General features: G+C 39.9%; 1 protein-coding gene across 1 annotated transcript in view; it reads right to left on the bottom strand.

The window, feature by feature from the left end:
* Positions 1-19,744, bottom strand: part of LOC127418996 (rap1 GTPase-activating protein 1-like) — a 121,570-nt gene that overhangs the window by 53,111 nt on the left and 48,715 nt on the right. The window contains exon 3 of the mRNA XM_051660002.1: positions 5,647-5,743. Within this exon, the coding sequence (XP_051515962.1) occupies positions 5,647-5,743 (97 nt within the window). The remainder of the gene's footprint in view (positions 1-5,646; positions 5,744-19,744) is intronic.

The following is a 19,744-nucleotide window of genomic DNA, read 5'->3' as shown; positions in this document are numbered from 1 at the left end:
CAACAGGAAATTATTGGGGAGAGCGAGGGAGATTGGGACATGATGCAAGGCCCTTATACATTGTGGGTTCATGCATTGTTAATAATCCTGGTTATTAATATGAGATTTATTTTTTAAATAAACTATTAGTAATATAAGATGTCACTAGTAGTAGTTGACGCATAACATTTGCATTTACTTTTTTGCATTAACGTCACCCAAAAAATTTGTATATATAAGGGAAAATAGTCTTAGGTCCTGTAACTGGCCAACATCATTTTTAAACTCTTTAAATCTTAAATTCTTTTTATCACCATCTTTTAATTTGAATTCATTTTTAATCACCTTTTTGCTTTCACTATTTAATTTTAAATGGTTCACTATCAATTAATGATGTCATACAAGTTGCATTCATAGTAATGTTCTGTGTTCAATACAAGTTAAGCTCAGTCAACCGTATTTATGGCATAATGTTGATTACCAGAAAAAATCATTGACTCATCCCTCATTTATTTATATAAAAAAAAAAAGCAAAGATCGCGGTTACAGTAAGTAACTTGTGTTAACATGATTTTAATGTGATGAATTTGCTTACTAACCTTACCAATGTAAAGTTATATTCAATTTTACAACTTTGTTGTCATGACAACATAACGGCAGTAAACCCTGTAATCAAGATAAGCTATTTTGTGAAACTAAAATCATGCTAACATGTATAAACAGGGTTGGGGAGTAATGGAATACATGTAACGGGATTACGTATTTAAAATACAAAACATAAGTAATTGTATTCCACTACAGTTACAATTTAAATAATTGGTATTTAGAATACAGTTACATTCAAAAAGTATTTTGATTACTGAAGAGATTACTTTGCATTTTATTGTCATTTGTTTCATTTAATATTTAGTCCTTTCAGATGGAAAACATTTATATATATATATATATAAATGATGTGATCCAAAGTGCATTTGGACAGCAGTGAAACACTTTCTTATGATGTGTTACGTTCATACCAGCAGACAGAGAAGTAAGTTTGAAGTAAGTAAATTGTCAACTTTACGCTAAGCTAAAATGCTATTTCTAGCCATTTTACATGCGCATGTTACCAGGCACGATCATATTTTTTTATTAAGAAAATTCAAGTTGGATCATAATTTCTTTTTTTATAGTAAGATCTTTGATAATTTTTTTATTGTTTTTCTGTAAAAATATCTAAAAATCCTTAAAACAAGATAAATTTGATTGATCTTGTTTTAGAAACAACACTGCATAAGATATTTAGGTTTTACAGAGAATGCATTTTTAACATGTGTATTTTGTCTTACTGTACTGGCAGAGTTTTTATAGTCAAAACAAGTGAAAAAAATCGACCAGTGCTGAAGAAGTAATCCAAAGTATTTAAAATACATTACTGACTTTGAATAATCTAATGAAATACGTTACAAATTACATTTTACAGCATGTATTCTGTAATCTGTAGTGGAAAACATTTAAAAAGTAATCCTCCCAACCCTGTGTATAATGTTTACGTATTGTGACTAACATTTGAAACAGTGTGTATTTTAACATTTATGGACTGGCCCCATTCTATTGTAAGTGCCTTAATGTAACTGAGATTTGCTTTTTTTTTTATTAAACCAGGGATGAGTCAAAATCATTTTCTGTGGTAATCAACATTGTGCCACAAATGCTGTCAAGTGAGCTTAATTTGCACTGGACCCAGAACATTCCTTTGAAATATTTTAAATGAACTTTAGCATGCCATACTGCAGGACGTGTCAATTTTTCATAAGCATTTCATGTCAACTACCCATCAATTCTCTTGATACAGATGGGCTGCAGAGAGGTTCTGACTGTTTTGGAGCCAGGAAGCCCCATATGCTCCCTGTTTTACAGTTGGTCAACACCAGCTCGAGCTCCAGGCAATTGTTGTGACTCTGTGTAAGTTGGGTAATTTTGTGTGCATTCAAAACAGAATAAAAAACTAAAAGGCGAGACATTCCCATCAGCCTTCTAACAACAGCAGCTCAGAGAAGGGCGTCTCAGCCCTGCAGCATGAATGTCAGAGGTGAAACAAAGACTTACACACAGGGTCAGAATTAAACAGTGCATAAAACTAAAATCCTCTCTACTCAGTGGCACTCGGTAAATGTAAATGACACTGAACTGCTCAAAGCAGTTCACAAGAGAACTTCAGGCATTGCAACTAAACACATTTTCTATTATAGGAATTAGGAAATGTAAAAGAATGTACTGAATATGAAATATTTCATACTTATTGAGCTTTGATCATAATTAAGGTCAGCCATACAATGACTGCAAATGACAATCCATTTATTAGTCCCATCTGGATGTCATTTACATATCCAGATGTGTTATACTGTATGCCTCAGTCTTATGCCTAAGTCTTTCTCAAATAAAGTTTTACCATCATTTAGTGATAAACGAAAGTCCCACTATGTGTCGGTGTATTAAATTTATTTTCCAACCAAGAGTCTCCAAATGTATACATACTGTACGTAAAAGTGTTTCCATTTTAGATGTTACATTAGTACATTAGTATTGTACGTGTCACTGTCTATCCAAACACACACATACAAGTATCTCAGCCAGGCACATTTCTCGTAATCAAGCACTTTGTAATACCATTGATTTGATATGCCAGGAATCATACTGTCACTACATCTTTTATTTCTCTCTTATTATTTGTCAATAATTTTTTTTGCCAACATCTCGAAATACCCATCCAGAAGTTCACTAGCTTCAGCCGTGAACCGTGACCAACCCCACACCTCTCATCTCATCCAATGTCTGCCATAACCAATGAAGGATGCTTCCATGCCGCTGCTAGCATCCTTCCTATTTTATGTTGGATGGACTCCTATCTTACAATACAATACAACAATAGCACAATAAATTGACTAACAAATTAATTAATCAGGCATTCAAATTGTAAATGACCTGTGATTAGATTTTATTTTTCCAGTAGTCCTTGGTTTCTCCCAAGGTTTCTGTAAGGCATAATTCTTTGTGAAGCCGCTTTAGAAAAATATGCATTGTGAAAAGCACTACACAAATAAACTGAATTGATTTCCTTTTACAGGTTTTTAAAAATAAATGAAGCCATCACATGCTTGGCCACAGAAGGCATCTTCTCTTTTCTTTTTCCATTCTCTTTTTTCTCCTTCATTTCAACATGTGAGATTACCTTCCACTATGTTGTAGATAATCTATGCTGTAGAACTGTGGGACCTGTTAAAGCTATCTGACATCACACAAACTTTATCCCCTTAATCTGCAGGCTCAGCTCACCGAGTTTAAAAGCCCCTAAAATCTCCCAGACACACACACACACAGATCACTCACACTACACACAATATGCACATGACCTTATTCTTTAGCATTTTGCTTTGAGAATCTGACCCCTAAAATATAACATTGTCAGACATGACTGCCAACATCGACAAAAATTTCCAAACAAAATATGTCTCAGCAAACTAATAACATTTGACTTAAAGGGGTTTTTAAATTGTCCTTGTATGGCTTCTCTCAGGACCTCATTTCATGTGTGATATGATCTATGGATCAGCAGAAATTAAAATGCAATAAATCTGATCCATACAGTAGCTCGGTGCACGTAAGACTGCAGAGGTGTTTGAAAAGTAAACCTCTCATTTTCCCTCAGCTTAAGATCAACCATGCAGTCACAAGTTTGGCTGAAGTTTCAACAACTGAAGGGGTATTTTAGAAGCTTATTACAGTACATGCTCTTTGTCTGTGCAATGAAAGATGTTTGGTTACAAGTGAACTGATTAAAGGGATGCACCTCAGAAAATGCCTTTCGATGCAATAAACCAGTGGTTCACAACTGGTTTTGCTTCATTAAATTTTAAGTTACTTTCTAAAACACCTTCACAAGTTTTTATTTTTCCTCTCATCGAATTGTTAATTGAATTCCGAACATCAAATGTCAATGTTTCCTCTTTATTCATTGTCGCATGCAAGTCATGTTGTATTCTATAGTACATGCCTTCTAAATAATGAATAATATTATTTTAACCCGTGTAACCCAAGTAATGTGCTTAAAATTAATTAACTTAACTGAAAGTCAGTAACAGTAATCTGATCACAAAAATGCAAAATGTAATGCTTTACACTGCTTTAACCAAAAAATACTTAGATTACAGTAACTAATTACTTTATAAAGAGATTGCACCCAACACTCTTTATCATACAGAAGTAAACAAACATTCACTTAAAAACACATAGAAATGTATTAATATTACAATGAACTGCACTGTCATGTGTATTTTGTTTGTTCATGTCTTTTATTTTGAAATTTCTAGTTCCTGTGTCATGTCATGCGGTTCCCTTGTCATGTGATTTCATGTTTCCCTCCATGTTCATGTGTCTTGTTTTCATTGGTTTATTGTCTTGTTATCTTGTTTAGAGTTCTTTGTGTTTATTGGTTATCTTTGTCATGTGTTCTCCCATGTCATGTATTTAACCCTTATGTTTTCCATGGTCCATTATCAGGTATTGTTTGTGAAGGTATCGTTGTTGGTTCTATGGTCAAGTCATGTCATGTCATGTCATGTCAATGTTTTGTTCACGTTTAGAGTTAGGGTTTCTGGATATCATGATTTATAATAAACTGCATTTGGGTTCTACACTTCATCATCGTCTTCGTCTGCATTGTCATTGCCAGCGCCAGCCACTCATTACATGCATAGGACCAATAATATGTACTGTAAAATTATGAACACGACATAGGCTGAATAGGAAAGTTAAAAACAAATATGCATAAACAGCGGCAAAAATGTGATTAACAGTCTGGATATTTGTCATGGGTTAGGTTTCTAAATATCTCTTGAATTTTAATGGCTCTCAGAAGCCAATGCACAGCACAAAATACATTGTAGTTGGCACAAACTATGTTTTTACAAATGAACCCATATTTAATGTCATCTGGGAATTGGCCTTAGGTATACTTAGTTTTTTTCCAGGATGAGGGCATTTTATAAAACCTGTCCATTTTGGCATCTGCCTAATTTGCCTAGCTTCTACCAAGTGACCAGTGTTTTCTCCTTATTTAAAGGTTGATACAGTAACTCTTTATTTTATTTATTTATTTTATTTAGTTACATTTTATTGACATTTTATTGACATTTTTTTCCCTGCTGTCAGCGACCCTATCAGAACAGACCTATGACAAATTTTTGGGTCGAGACCAACCATTTGAGAACCACTTAAATTATTTTTTTTGTTTACAAGCTGAATTCCTCAAGCTGTGAGTAAAAAAAAAAAAGAACTTTACAATTCGCTGTTATTTTGACAGGCATTAGTTTGTCTCACGGAATGAGGGGTGTGACTGAGAAACTGGCCTGACATTTATTAATTAATAGCATCTGGCATTTAATTACATCACTCTCATTTAACTTCATGGCATGTCAATCACTTGTATTAATAACAAACAGAGAAGTCCATAATCACCCTGCCAAAGTTAACACTGCCCTCATGCAAATTAGTATTCGTTCTGCATAGCCTCAGTAAAGGAGCAGATGGGTTAGGAGAGGTGAGACAGACACAGCAAGCAGAGGTCAAACATTGGCAGAACGGAAGGAAAATTAGCATGCAGGCAGGAGAGATCGAGCTCTGTGGTACCTTGAGGAATGGAGGGCCAGTGTAGGGCAGTGATGGCTGGAACAGTGAAGGGTCTAGCTTGTCAGAGATGCAGGGCTCTCCTCCATCCTTGCTCCTGCTACAAAAGACACAGTTTAGCAGAGTTTAGTTTAGCAAACATGTGCACATACACAATTCAACACCAGAACATACACTGCCATTTGGATTTGGAACAACATGAGGGAGAGTGAATGATGACAGAATTTTCATTTTCGAGAACCGTCGCCCTAGTGGCTGCTGGGTAATTTTAATTTGAGACCCCTGTTTTATATGAACAAGGGCTGTGAGGTCACAGTCATTGTGATAGCTTGAGTAAGGACAACTGTTTCACCACCACATGGTTGTATAGACACCACCTCCGAACAGGCTTTGTGTTTTGATTAGCAAGTTTCTCAGTCTGTGCAAAGCTCCATTGAGTTTCATAGGTGATGTGCAATATGTGGAGGTTGGTGTAATCTAATTTGTTTTCCTCTCTTTTCAGACTTCTATTGTTTTGACATGAGGACATTATTAGATTTCCCATTATACTTCAGCTGAAGAGAAACCGGTTGTATTACATTGCAAGCTAAATATGGTTTGGGGCAATGTAAGTGAGCTAAAGAATGACCTCAAATGTCCAATAATAAAACAATTGGTGAATTTTTTCATTGTTAGAAGTTTTTATAAAAATTAATCCTGACAGACTATGTAGCACAAACTCTAAAGAGCTACACTGTAAAAAAATAAAAATAAAATCTGTTAAATTTATGGTAACATACCGGCAGCTGTGGTGGTATACCGGTTTCTGTTGCCAGAAATGTACTGTAAAAAATACACTGACTATGTTTCAGGCTTTGCGGGATGTAATTTTTTGATGCTTGTATATTTTATGGTTAACTACTGTTTAAATTATTAAATTATATAAACATGATATACTAACCTTTTTTGGAACTATAAAAGCCTGCTTTTCACTTGTTAATCACTGTAATATTGTAACTAATAAAAGCCACATGATCACTTAAAGTTCATCAAGAGTAGCCCTTCCAGGATCAATTATTAGAGACAGTGCACAGTGTTACTCAAACATAACACATGTGACACTAAAATAATGTAATAAACATTTACTAAACTACATAAAATATAACAGTACACTCTAATCTCTTGTTAAACATAATACACACATTTTGACGTTAATAATATGGTAAAATCATACTATAATGTATATTTTATGTTAAGGTAACTTAACATTAACTAATTAAAGTTTTTCTTTCGTAGCATTTTTATTTTTTTACCGTTAAAATTATGGAAATGTTTTACAAACTGCCAATTCTGTGATACATATCCTCCATGGTGAGATTAGAAATGGAATGCTTTACAATTATGAAATTGTAACTAACGGATAATACATGCTGTATTTGTAACAAAAAAGTTACTCAAAGGAATGGTTCACCCAAAAATAAAATTCTGTCATTATTTACACACCTTCATGTGGTACCAAACCTGTATTAGTTTCATTTTTCCACTTAACACAAATGGAGACATTCTGAAGAATGTACTGGTCACTCTTTCCCATGCAGTTAAAAATGAATGGGAACTGGAGCTTCATATGACTTTTAGCGCACTTGGATTATACATATATTCAGTATGTTGTTTTATGGTGCGTCTGCATCCTTTTAGAAGCTTGAAACTTTCCAGTCCCCATTCACTGTAATTTCCTGGAAAAAAAGAAGAAGAAATAAAGGTCATATGGGTTTGGAACAACATGAGGGTGAATAAATGACAACAGACTTTCATTTTGGGTGAACAACCCCTTTTGAAGACCTGCTGAACTTTTTGGCTGGACTTGTATGCCCTTTTTCAATCATATCATTGAAAATCCTGCCTCTCTTGACATTAAGGAGTGGATATTTCATTAAAATGGAGAACTATATTAAATCTGTGCTGGTGATGTCTCTCTGGCTTGTAAGAGACTAGGGAGGCTTGTGATGAATCGCTGAAACAGAGAGCTGAACTTCTCAACAGCTCTCAAGTCACACTCTTTGATGCTCATTACTGGTTCTTCTGAGAAAAAAAAAAACAATATAGGCCACAGAGCAGCAGCCGCCCAATTGCTTGCATATTCTGTCCCCTTCAACAATACCATCCATCAAAAGCAGGCAGCCACTTTAAAGGTAAAAGATTTTTAGGACATGGCTATTTGGCTTTTACAGTTTACCACCAATGAATTACTGCAAACCATCATCTGAGGCTTGTTTTAAATGCCAAGTCCAGTAGACACAGGTTTCATTAACCTTCATAACACACAGAGGGGTGTTTAAGTGAATTTATGCTGTTAACTCAGCCAGAGAATTCTTGTGGCGTGGTTTTCTGTGGATATGCATAATGGAAGTGATGTAATGTGGGTGTGAGCGCTTGAGCATTGTCAGCACTAGAACACAGACCTTGAATGAACCAAAGCTCAGCACCAAAACAAACTTTAAAAAAGCCTTCCAATTGGCCTACATCTTTAGCAAGCTGTGCAGTATCATACTGTTTTACCCATAAGTGCTGACAGCCTTAATTAATTAGACCATCCTCCATTAACTGATAATCCTTTAAATTCAATTTAATGAATGGATCTGGGAAGTGCTTCTTCCCTTTTAGCTATAAAAATTTATTATTAAAGACTCTGAATGTACTGGTGAATTACAGTAATGCATTTTTAACTTACTAACTTACTGTTGTTTGACTAACACAAAGATTCGGCTGATTTAAAATGGTACAGATTAATTAGAATTCCTGCCTACTAATTCTCTTCCCACACAGGCAAGAAATTCCCATTGGACTGCTGAGGGAACATTCTGCATTCACAACTGGGATCATTATTTCACTCCCTACAGCGGAGCAGCCTAGAAACCAATGAGCACAGAAAATCCCATGTACCATATAGATACAAAATCCTCAGTGATGTTGCAAACATCTGAGCCCTGCGAAACTACACTCCTGGTGTGATGGCACACAAAGAACATAACATTATATGATCCATTATTTGCCCCAAGACAACCTGTGTAGGCTTAAACATGCTTTATAAAACATAATGAAAAAAAAAAACCAAAAACAATTACAACTATTAGTGCCATTATATTTTTGTTTGACTTAGCTATGCGGTTAGTTCTGTAATGACACCAACGCGGGAGTTGTGATGAACCCAAATGCGGGAGTTTATTTAAAGGAAACTCAGGAGAAACAGTTGTGTATACAGGGAATCACAGGATAGGAATAAAGTCTTTGACAATAGACTTAGGTCAAACACAGGGCAATGGTAGTAGGCACGGATCCATAACAGGAAACACAAAACACGGCACATGCCGAAAACAGAGAACTTAAGCTTCAAGCTGGCATAAAGGTGAGTTACTTCTGTCAACAGAGAGGTTGATATAAATTACAAGGCTTGAGGTTCACACAATGTAAACAAAGTCACATATCCAGCATAGACACAGTGGGGTGAAGAGTAACCAGGAAGTAACACTCGGGCAAGGAGTCATTCATAAATGTCAATATGTAGGAATCACTCAGGCTTCATGTTAGTCATTAAATCTTGGAAGAGCAAGCAGTTCATCAGCACACGAATGGGGCGAATACTAGTAAAGCCGGCATGCCATACACTCGGTATATACAAAGTCACTTATCTTGAGAAATTGAACAGGGTGTCGATGCACAGGTAGGCAAATTGCAGAGATGTTGAAAGTCACATTGTCAGAGGGAGAGTCCATGATGCCTACAATAAGGCTAGACGCTGACTGAGGGTGAGAGTGCGGCTTAAGTGCGTGTCCAAACAAGATGAAGATGAGCTGCAGGTGTGAGTGATTAAAACGCAGGTGAGTGAGAGCAAGTGTAGGGCTTTACCGGTTGTTTAGATCAGTGTTACTATCAGAAATAATTAATAATTATTTCTGTAGTTATTAATTAATAGTTAAATTAATCAACTGAATCTAACTCACTAAAACCTCATATGGGGCTCCAGTAAATGTAGTGTGCTACGTTTAGGAGCAAGTTTGGTTATTAGCAATAATTAATAATTATCAAAGATAATTATTAATTATTAAAATCAATAGAACATTGATGAGAATCAATGTTAGCTTTTTTAATCCTTTAAAATCAACAATTATCAAAGATAATCGTTAATTGTTAACATCGATGAAACATAAATTAAAATTAACACTAGCTTATTGATCATTCAAATTCAACAACCATCAAAGATAATTATCAATTATCAAAAATCAATAGAATATTAATAAGGATTAACATTGACGAGGCACCACCCTGGAATCAGGGACTAATAACCAAATAGTAAAACAGTCTCAATATTAGATTGTTTTCTTAGGAAAATCGACATCCGAAGAATATCGATTTGAGGAAAAAAAAACAATGAATGAAGGTTTGAATCCGGGCACTGACATCCCGTCAGCATGACACAGGCGTATGCAAAACAAACCAAAACACTTCTCTTAGTAATATAAACAAAGTTTATTTATGCAGTAATATCAATTAATAATTAATACAATGCAGTCAAGAAACTTCCGACTTACAACTACAAACTAAACAGTGATATGATTAGATATGGAAATAAATATAATCCTATAACACATAAGGTGTGTGTGTGTGTGTCTGTGTGGTTAGTACGAGAGAGAGAGAGAGAGAGAGAGAGAGAGAGAGAGAGAGAGAGAGATGACAGCCCTAAAGCCGATTTCGCGATAGTGGGAGAGAAAGCAGCTCTTAGTTTATCACTCAAAGACGCGGTGGACGGCTCGTAAAAGTCCTGCGTTATTTGACTCTTTCATGGATGAACTCGGTTGCTGTCTCACCCGCGATGGCGAAATTGCACAATCCAATTTGGTTGGACCACAATACAGCAAAACAAATTTGTGATAATTAATACCATAAGTAATAATAATGAGCGGACATGGCGGTCCGTAAACTGTACAAGCAAAAGAAAACCTTGAAACACAAGAATAACACACTATAATATTCTATCTCTGCCCAGACGTAAACCTCTTACTTGAATCGCATGAGGATACAGGTAGAATGTGTTTTCCTCCGTCCTTTAACTTTGACCCGGTTCCTTGAGGCTCGGGTGATGACGGGAGGCCGTTTCCTCGCTCTGTCGGCGGGCGGTACGGCTGTTGATTCTCGGCGGGCTGGCGGAGAACTCAGAAATGTGGACGATTGAAGATGGAAGAGAAATCTTTAATCTCTTCACTTCTGTAGGCAAACGGATGAAGATGCGAATTGCTCGGCGGTCTCCTTCGGATCCGTTAGAGTGTTCGGTTGAACACAGAGTAATCTCAACTCGTCCAGCGAGATGGAGATTGTATGGCCACAGTTTCAAGTCGGACGTTACTTCCTTGTGCCACGAGGTTGCACCTGAGAGCAGCGATAAACTACGTTTATATTCGGTGAACAAAGTCGCTGGAAGCAAATCCCGAAAGCATTTCAGAGGTATTTTAACTCCTGATGATGTCATGTTTGAGGGACGTTCTGTTGTGTGCCTCATCCAATAGGAGTTGAGAGTTCAATCCTTTAGTGAGCAAGGCTTCATGGGATTTGTAGTCTTTTTTGGACTCCCTTTGTTTGATTTTGGCACGATTTTTATCAGTATAATTTACAACTTGGAATGTGGGGGCTTGAGTTTGGTTTTTATGACTGTGTTAGGCCTGCCTTTGTCTTCTATCTGAATACATGAGGCCCAACACGAGTGACTGACAGTGAGGGAGAGCCCAGTGCCATCATGACAGTACCCCCTCCTCCACGGGCCGCTCCTGCGGACCGACGATCCAGACATCCGGGTCGACCTCTTCCCCGAGGTGCTAGGCAGTTAGGGTGTATGGTGTGGAATCTGGTGTTAGAGCGGGATCAAGGATATCATCTCTGGCAACTCATGACCTTTCCTTGGGGCTGTAACCTTCCCAATCAACCAGGTATTCAAGGCACCTATCATGACGTCGGGAGTCAAGGATCTCATTGACCAAATAGGCCGGTCCATCATCCAGGAGAAGCGGCAGTGGAGGACCATCAGCAGCACCAGACTCTGTGGGGGAATCAGACAAAGAAGGTCGGTGAGGCTTTAAGAGTGAAACATGGAAACTGGGGTGAATACGATAAGTGTTGGGGAGTTTGAGCAGGTAGGTGATAGGATTGATTTGCCCCCCAATAAACCGGGGACTTAACTTCTTGCAGGGTAGATGTAGCCGGATATCCCTGGTTGAGAGCCAGACCTTCTGCCAGGTTGGTACTGAGGTGGTGTTGATCTCCTGACATCGGCCTGGCTCTTTGGCACCATACTGCCCTGCTCAGGTGGACATGCGCTGCATTCCATACCCTCTCGCTCTCCACAGCTGGAACCTCCGATGGATCTCAGGTCCAGGGAAACAGGGGTGGCTGAAAGCCGAGCATGCACTGAAAGAGTGTAAGACCAGAAGCTGCCTGCCGCAGGGAGTTCTGTGCTTACTCGGCCCAGGGTAGAAACCGGCTCCAGCTGTGCTGACTGGCATGACCGTATGTTCTCAGGAATTGACCAATTTCCTGGATCTTCCTCTCCGCCTGCCCATTAGTCTGTGGATGATAACCAGAAGACAGACTCACAGTCACACTTAGGAGATTGAAGAAACTGTGCCATACCTGTGAGATGAATTGCGGACCCCTGTCCGACACTATATCCTCGGGTATTCCAAAGTTTCTGAATACATGGTGGAACAGCAATTCAGCTGTTTCCATGGTAGTGGGTAGTTGTTTAATGGGGATCAAACAGCAGGCCTTGGAGAATCTATCCACTGCAACTAAAACACATGTGTTACCTTCGGACTCAGGTAGGTCGGTGATGAAGTCAACTCCCAAGTGTGACCATGCATGTTGTGGTACAGGCAGTGGGAGAAGTTTTCCGGCTGGTAAGTGGCGAGGAGATTTGGCGATAGCACACTCAGGACATCCTTGGATGAAACAGCGTACATCCTGAGACATCCGTGGCCACCAATATCTGGACCGGAGGAGCAGGAGGGTTTGTTGGATACCAGGGTGACTAGTGCCCAGAGAGGAGTGAACTGATTCAAGAAGGGTGGCTCGAAGTGTGACAGGAATGTAGAGTTTACCCTCGGGACACTCAGGCGGAGCAGGATCTGTGGCAGAGGCTTGGGTGATCCGGTTATCCAAAGCCCATTGTATAGGGCACATGAAAATCTCTGATGGCAGGATAGTCTCCGTTTCCAATGCATCTGCCTTGGTGTTCTTGGATCCGGGGCGGTAGGAGATTGTGAACTAGAAATGGGTGAAGAACAAGGCCCATCGGGCCTGACATGGGTTCAGCCTGCGTGCCTTCTGGAGGTATTCCAGGTTCCTGTGGTCGGTGATTACTAAGAAGGGGTGAAGGGAACCCTCGAGCCAATGGCGCCACTCGTCCAAGGCCAACTTTATGGCAAGTAGTTCTCTATTCCCAATATCGTAGTTCTGCTCTGCTTGAGATAACTTCCGGGAATAGAAAGCACATGGGTGCAATTTTGCTGGGTTCCCTTGCCGCTGAGATAGTACCGCGCCCACTCCCGTGGAGGAAGCGTCGACCTCAACCACAAAGGGGAGTTCAGGATCTGGGTGGACTAGTACAGGGGCAGTGGTGAACTTTTTCTTCAATTTGAGGAAGGCGTGAGCAGTTTTGGGGTCCAGGATAGGTTCTTTGGTCCCTTTTTGAGTAGGGAAGTCAGAGGAGTGGCAATGGAGATGTAATCACGTATGAATCTTCGATAGAAGTTTGCGAATACCAGGAAGCGTTGAAGATCCTTGACAGTTTTAGGAGTTGGCCACGATTTTACAGCCTCCACCTTTCCCTGATCCATCTGGATTCCTTGCGGGCTGATGTTGTAACCCAGGAATTGGACATGGCTCAGATGGAAAGAGCACTTTCCGGCCTTGAGGAACAACTGGAACTTTCGCAGATGCTCTAGCACCAGGGCCACATGCTGACGATGGTCGGTCAGGTTCCGGGAGTAAATCAAGATGTCATCTATATAGACAAGGACAAAACGGTGGAGATACTCCCGGAACACCTCGTTCATAAAGCCCTGGAGTACGGAGGGGGTGTTGACCAGGCCATACGGCATAACTCGGTACTCATAGTGTCCCGTTGGTGTCACAAAGGCTGTCTTCCACTCATCTCCCTCCCGTATACGAACAAGGTTGTTAGCACTGCGGAGGTCAAGCTTAGTGAACACAGTTGCTCCTCTCAGCAGTTCCAGGGCAGCAGGGACGAGGGGAAGGGGAAGGTACTTGACTGTGATGTTGTTTAATCCCCAGTAGTCAATGCACGGTCTCAGACCTCCATCCTTCTTTTGAATGAAGAAGAAGCTCGAGGTGGCAGGGGAAGTGGAGGGATGAATATAACCTTGGGCTAAAGCTTCCTCAATGTAGCCTTCCATTGCCTTCTGCTCTGGGAGTGACAAGGGGTATATTCTTCCTCTGGGCAGTGGTGCACCTGGTAGGAGTTCGATGGCACAGTCCCATGGTCGATGTGGAGGAAGCTGGGAAGCTTTCTTGGGGCAGAACACATCAAGAAATGGCTGATAACAATCAGGAATATCCAGGGGACCGTCACAGGCGGGGCTCTCAATGGTCGTTGAAAAGACATTTACAGGCTTGACAATGGAAGATATTTCCTCCCCTCTCCTGTGAGGACAAAATACTGGGCATATACAGGTTTTGAAACATTTCTGTCCCCACTGTAGGATTTCACCGGACTTCCAGGACAGGACCGGGTAATGATCACACAACCAAGGATGGCCCAGAATGATATCCGGGGTTGAGCCCTCCAGAACCATAAACTCAATGTCCTCCATATGCATAAAACCCACCTGTAATGTTAACGGGGTGGTATGGTAACGGATGTACCCCTTTCCCAGCGGGTGACCAGTCACGGAGTGTATGGGGAAGTCAGTGTCAAAGGGGACCTTTGAGAGTCGGAGCTTGCGGCAGAGGTCGTCTGCGATGAAGTTTCCCACGGCCCTGGAGTCAAGGAGCGCGGTGACTGTTAAGGACAGGTAGGCAGAGGACACATTTACTCTTGTGCATAACAGAACATTGCTTGAATAAACAGCAGTAATAGAACTCACCAGAGCGTGAGGGTTTCACAGGACATGTGGCTATGAAGTGTCCCTGATTGCCACAGTATAAGCACAATTTATTGTTGAACCTCCGGTTTCTCTCCGCTGGAGTGAGGCGAGAGTGGTCAAGTTGCATGGGCTCGGGGTTGGGTTCTGGAGGGCGATTACTAGACAGGTGGTGACCCGGAGGGGATTGTAGGGCGGAGCATTCTGTTAGGCAAGACTGCATGCGATGTGCCACTCATATGGCAGCTGAATGAATCGCTCTAAGACAATGCCGTCATCGTAGGCAGTAAGTTGCAGTCTCAGTCGAGGATCCAATCCTTGGTGGTACATGGTCATCAGGGCAGGTTCGTTCCAACCACTAGCTGCCGCCAACGTGCGAAATTGCAGCGCATAGTCGGTGATCGGTCGTTTACCATGAAATTTACAAATAGCATGAAGCTGCTCGGCCACGGAGGAATCACCTAAGGGGGAACAAAACACTTCCATAAAGTGATTTAGGACATTTTCTAATGTCTCAGTTACTGAGCCTCCTTGATCCCAGATGGTTTTTGCCCACAGAAGAGCTCTCCAGGTCAAGAGGGAAATAATGTAGACGGTCTTTGAACGCTCAGTGGGGAAACGCTGAGACTGCATCTCCAGAACAAGCTGGCACTGCAGGATAAAACCACTACAATCCCCCGTGGACCTGGAGTATGGGGCAGGGTTAACCATGGGACTGGCCTGAGGTGAAAGTGAAGCGGGCTCTGGTGCAGGACATGTGTTTGGTAGTGTAGGTTCTGGGGTGTGGAGGAGAGCTGCTCCGAGCCGTCGTACCAGCTCCGTGAATGGGTCATCTTCTCCGCTGGTGGTAACTTACGCTGGGTTCATATTTCTTCGGTCTAGCCTTTCTGTAACGACACCAACGCGGGAGTTGTGATGAACCCAAATGCGGGAGTTTATTTAAAGCAGGATAGGAATAAAGTCTTTGACAATAGACTTAGGTCAAACACAGGGCAATGGTAGTAGGCACGGATCCATAACAGGAAACAAAACACGGCACTTGCCGAAAACAGAGAACTTAAGCTTCAAGCTGTCATAAAGGTGAGTAACTTCTGTCAACAGGGAGGTTGGTATAAATTACAAGGCTTGAGGTTCACACAATGTAAACAAAGTCACATATCCAGCATAGACACAGTGTGGTAAAGAGTAACCAGGAAGTAACACTCGGGCAAGGAGTCATTCATAAATGTCAATATGTAGGAATCACTCAGGCTTCATGTTAGTCGTTAATCTTGTAAGAGCAAGCAGTTCATCAACACATGAATGGGGCGAATACTAGTAAAGCCGGCATGCCATACACTCGGTATATACAAAGTCACTTATCTTGAGAAACTGAACAGGGCATCGAAGCACAGTTAGGCAAATTGCAGAGATGTTGAAAGACACATTGTCAGAGCCGAGGGAGAGTCCATGATGCCTACAATAAGGCTAGATGCTGACTGAGGATGAGATTGCGGCTTAAGTGCGTGTCCAAACAAGGTGAATATGAGCTGCAGGTGTGAGTGATTAAAACGCAGGTGAGTGAGAGCGAGTGACTGACGGTGCCGTCATGACAAGTTCACCCAAAAATGAAAATTCTGTCATCATTTATCACCCTCATGTTGCTCCAAACCTGTATGACGTCAGTGTGGAACACAAACTAAGCTGTTAGGAAGAATGTTAGCCTCAGTTACCATTCACTTTCATTGTATGGAAAAAAGATGCAATCAAAGTGAATAGTGACTCGACATCACAACATTCTCTTGGATAGGCTTGAGAATTATGTTGGCATTTGTGGACTTGCATTAGCATGTATTAGGTCCTATTTAGCAGACTGCTACCACTTTGTCTGTGTAAACGAGGAATTGTCAAATCAAACAAAAGTTAAATATGGAGTGCCACAGGGATCAGTTTTGCGGCCTCTGCTTTTCTCCTGATATACTGTATGCTGCCCCTGGGGGATATAATACATTTCCACTGTTATGTTAACGATACCCAACTTTATATTTCTTCAAAACCCGACAAAATTTCACAATTCTCCAAATTAGCAGAATGTATCAATGAAATCAATGATTGGATGGCCAGAATTTTCCTTCTACTCAATTCCAACAAAGAGGTACTAATTATTTGACCAAAAACCTAAAAAAAAACAAAAAAACAAAGCAGCTAAAGTATAATTTGACTCTCGATGGATGTATGGTTACATCATCTTATACAGCGAAGAACGTAGGTGTTATATTTGATACCAATCTGTCTTCTGAAAATTAAATTTCCAACAGCATTCTTTCACCTCAGAAATATTGCTAAGTTACGACACATGCTCTCTGTTGCTATTGCCAAAATACTAATTCATGTGTTCATGACTTTTGAACGCATGAACATTATTGTAATGCATTACTGGGAGGACATACTGCAAGTTCAATAAATAAACTTCAATTGGCTCAAAATGCAGCAGCCAGAGTGCTGACTAGAACAAAGAAATGCTGCTTTAGATAGCTCTGCCGGAACTAGAAACATTATCATAATCTATAACTCTGCAATAAATTGAATGGCATCTATGCTAATATTTTTCTATTTGTTTCCCTGTCTCAGCCATACAAAATCTTTGTTTAAACAGTGGCCCTTAACACTCACTTAGTTTACTCATTTTAAACCATGTCTTGCACTAAACACACTAAAAAAAAAAACTAAAAAAAAACTAATATTGGCATTATATTCATGCTGTTTAGCCAGAGGGGAACTGGCCCCCACAGTGAGTTTGGTTTCTTCCAAGGTTATTTTTCTCCATTAACCAACATCTTAGTAGTTTTGTGTTCCTTGCCACAGTCGCCTTTGGCATGCTCATTGGGGTTTTAAATACAATTATTATTTAATTATTTATTTTTATACACAATTTACAATCATATTTAATCAAACTACACAATGATCACTCTAAGACTTTATAGATATTACAATTTAATTTTCTGTTAATGCATGATTTTCTGTAAAGCTGCTTTGAAACGATGTGTGTTGTGTAAAGCGCTATACAAATAAAAATGACTTGACTTCAAAATGATGGCTAACATTCTACCTGACATTTTGCCTAACATCTTCTTTCGTGTTTCATGAAAGAAAACATTTTATGGGTTTGGAACAACATTGTGAGGGGTGAGTAAATGTTATCAGAATTTTCATATTTGGGTGAATGATTCATTTAATGTTAAGTGTAAAAGATGTAAGAGCATTGAAATGGTGCAACATTTTCGTAACACCTCTCTCCAAAACACATTAGCCAGGATACTTAAAGAAGGGTATCATTAATTCAACAAGCTGACACTGTGAAAAATGTCCTCAACGCTAACAGTAGGCACACAAATTTAAAATACACACCTCTTAATCTGTAATTTGTGTTTTATTAACCAGCATCTAAATGCATACTAATCAGCTATTTGGTGAAGACAAGAAAGCTTTCACCTCTAGGCTACAGCATCTAAAAATTTGAATGAAACCTTTTTCTGTCTGTACCCCGCACCTCCTACCTGGTTTTTGCTCTCGCTTTGCTGAGCAAAATTCATTTGAGAATAAATCAGATATTTAAAGTGCTCCGCATCAGTCTGCGAATGAGCCGAATGGAGTTACGTGTGAAATTACATAAACCAAACACTCCTGGGGTTCTGCAACCATGGAGTAATGCTGCACTACCACCTACAGTATCTCTCTCAGAGTAATGCAGTATGTTTGTGTACCCACAGCAGATACAGGATGAAATGCAGAAAAAAAGAATTAGAAAAGGTCAGAGATACAACCCTGCTGAGAAAAAAGACAACGTACAGCAGCATGAATTTCACTGCTTGTCCAGGCTTGTTTGGTGCCGTTCATCCGCAAAACTTGGGGTGCGTCTCAATCAGCTCCCTAGTTCAGTCAGGGCACTAATCAGGGAGTTGGCCATTTCTAGGGCTGTCCCAATCGCAAAATCATTCCAATGCTCTGAAATGTTCTCTTCCTAAAAATTCCCAAGATGCACCGTAAAAAACAGGGAGCATCGTTTCTCACTATATTCCTTTACCGGAAATGTTGTCAGGTCTTCTAAAGTCTTTGAAATCGTAAGAGGACAAACCTTATTTTCTCTTTAAAAGAGAATCATGTTTCATTCATAATGTTCATAAAAGAGAAACAATCTTTTAAATATCAGAGTTTTTAGAAAAATATTGAAAAATACACTTCTTTTGCATATTTATTTCTTAATTTGTCATTTATCTTTCAAAATTACACTGTACATTTTATTATCTACCACAAAAATGGACAACAGTGCCATTTATACAGCAATGTTGTTGATTAACATCAGCTGCTTTTAAATGCGTAGCCTCGTTATCGTGTCGCAGGTAAGTGAGTCATATGTTTTTGAATTAACTATCCCTTTAATACAAAAAAGTACAAAGGGGCAAAAGCTCACAGGTCAATTCCTGCGTCCCATGAGCACTGAGGCTTGGAGCACCACCAAAGAGACTGGTTGGTCATCCCCTTAAGAAGTTAATTGTGAACGATGAGCTGTGAACGAATCTTGGTTACTTGCACACAGACCTACTTATCTCCGTCTCAATCCAGTAGAATTACACTGACTGCTCTGGAAAATCTCCCAGTATCTCTCTATATGTGTTAATGAATCTGAGTGATGCTTGTCTCTCCGGCAATCTGCTTATCTTTAAAAAGCATATTCTACAAGACACCACTCATCTGCTGCACACCTGCCAGCTGCTCTGGATGTCCCACCAACCTGCTTATCCAGCACGCCAAATGCCAGACACTACAACAAGCTGCCTACATACAACTGTCACATTTCATATTCCTGTAAACAGATAGAGTGTGATTACTCACTGTGCACAGATGGACGCAGGATCTCCTCTCCTGTTGTGTCAGCGGAGACCCAAGCACTGGTGAGTTGCTCTCTACGTTACACCCCTCTCAAGTCAGTCACA

This window comes from Myxocyprinus asiaticus, chromosome 28 (genome assembly GCF_019703515.2).
Source record: "Myxocyprinus asiaticus isolate MX2 ecotype Aquarium Trade chromosome 28, UBuf_Myxa_2, whole genome shotgun sequence".
Classification (NCBI taxonomy): Eukaryota; Metazoa; Chordata; class Actinopteri; order Cypriniformes; family Catostomidae; genus Myxocyprinus; species Myxocyprinus asiaticus.
This window is presented reverse-complemented; position numbering and strand designations above follow the sequence as displayed.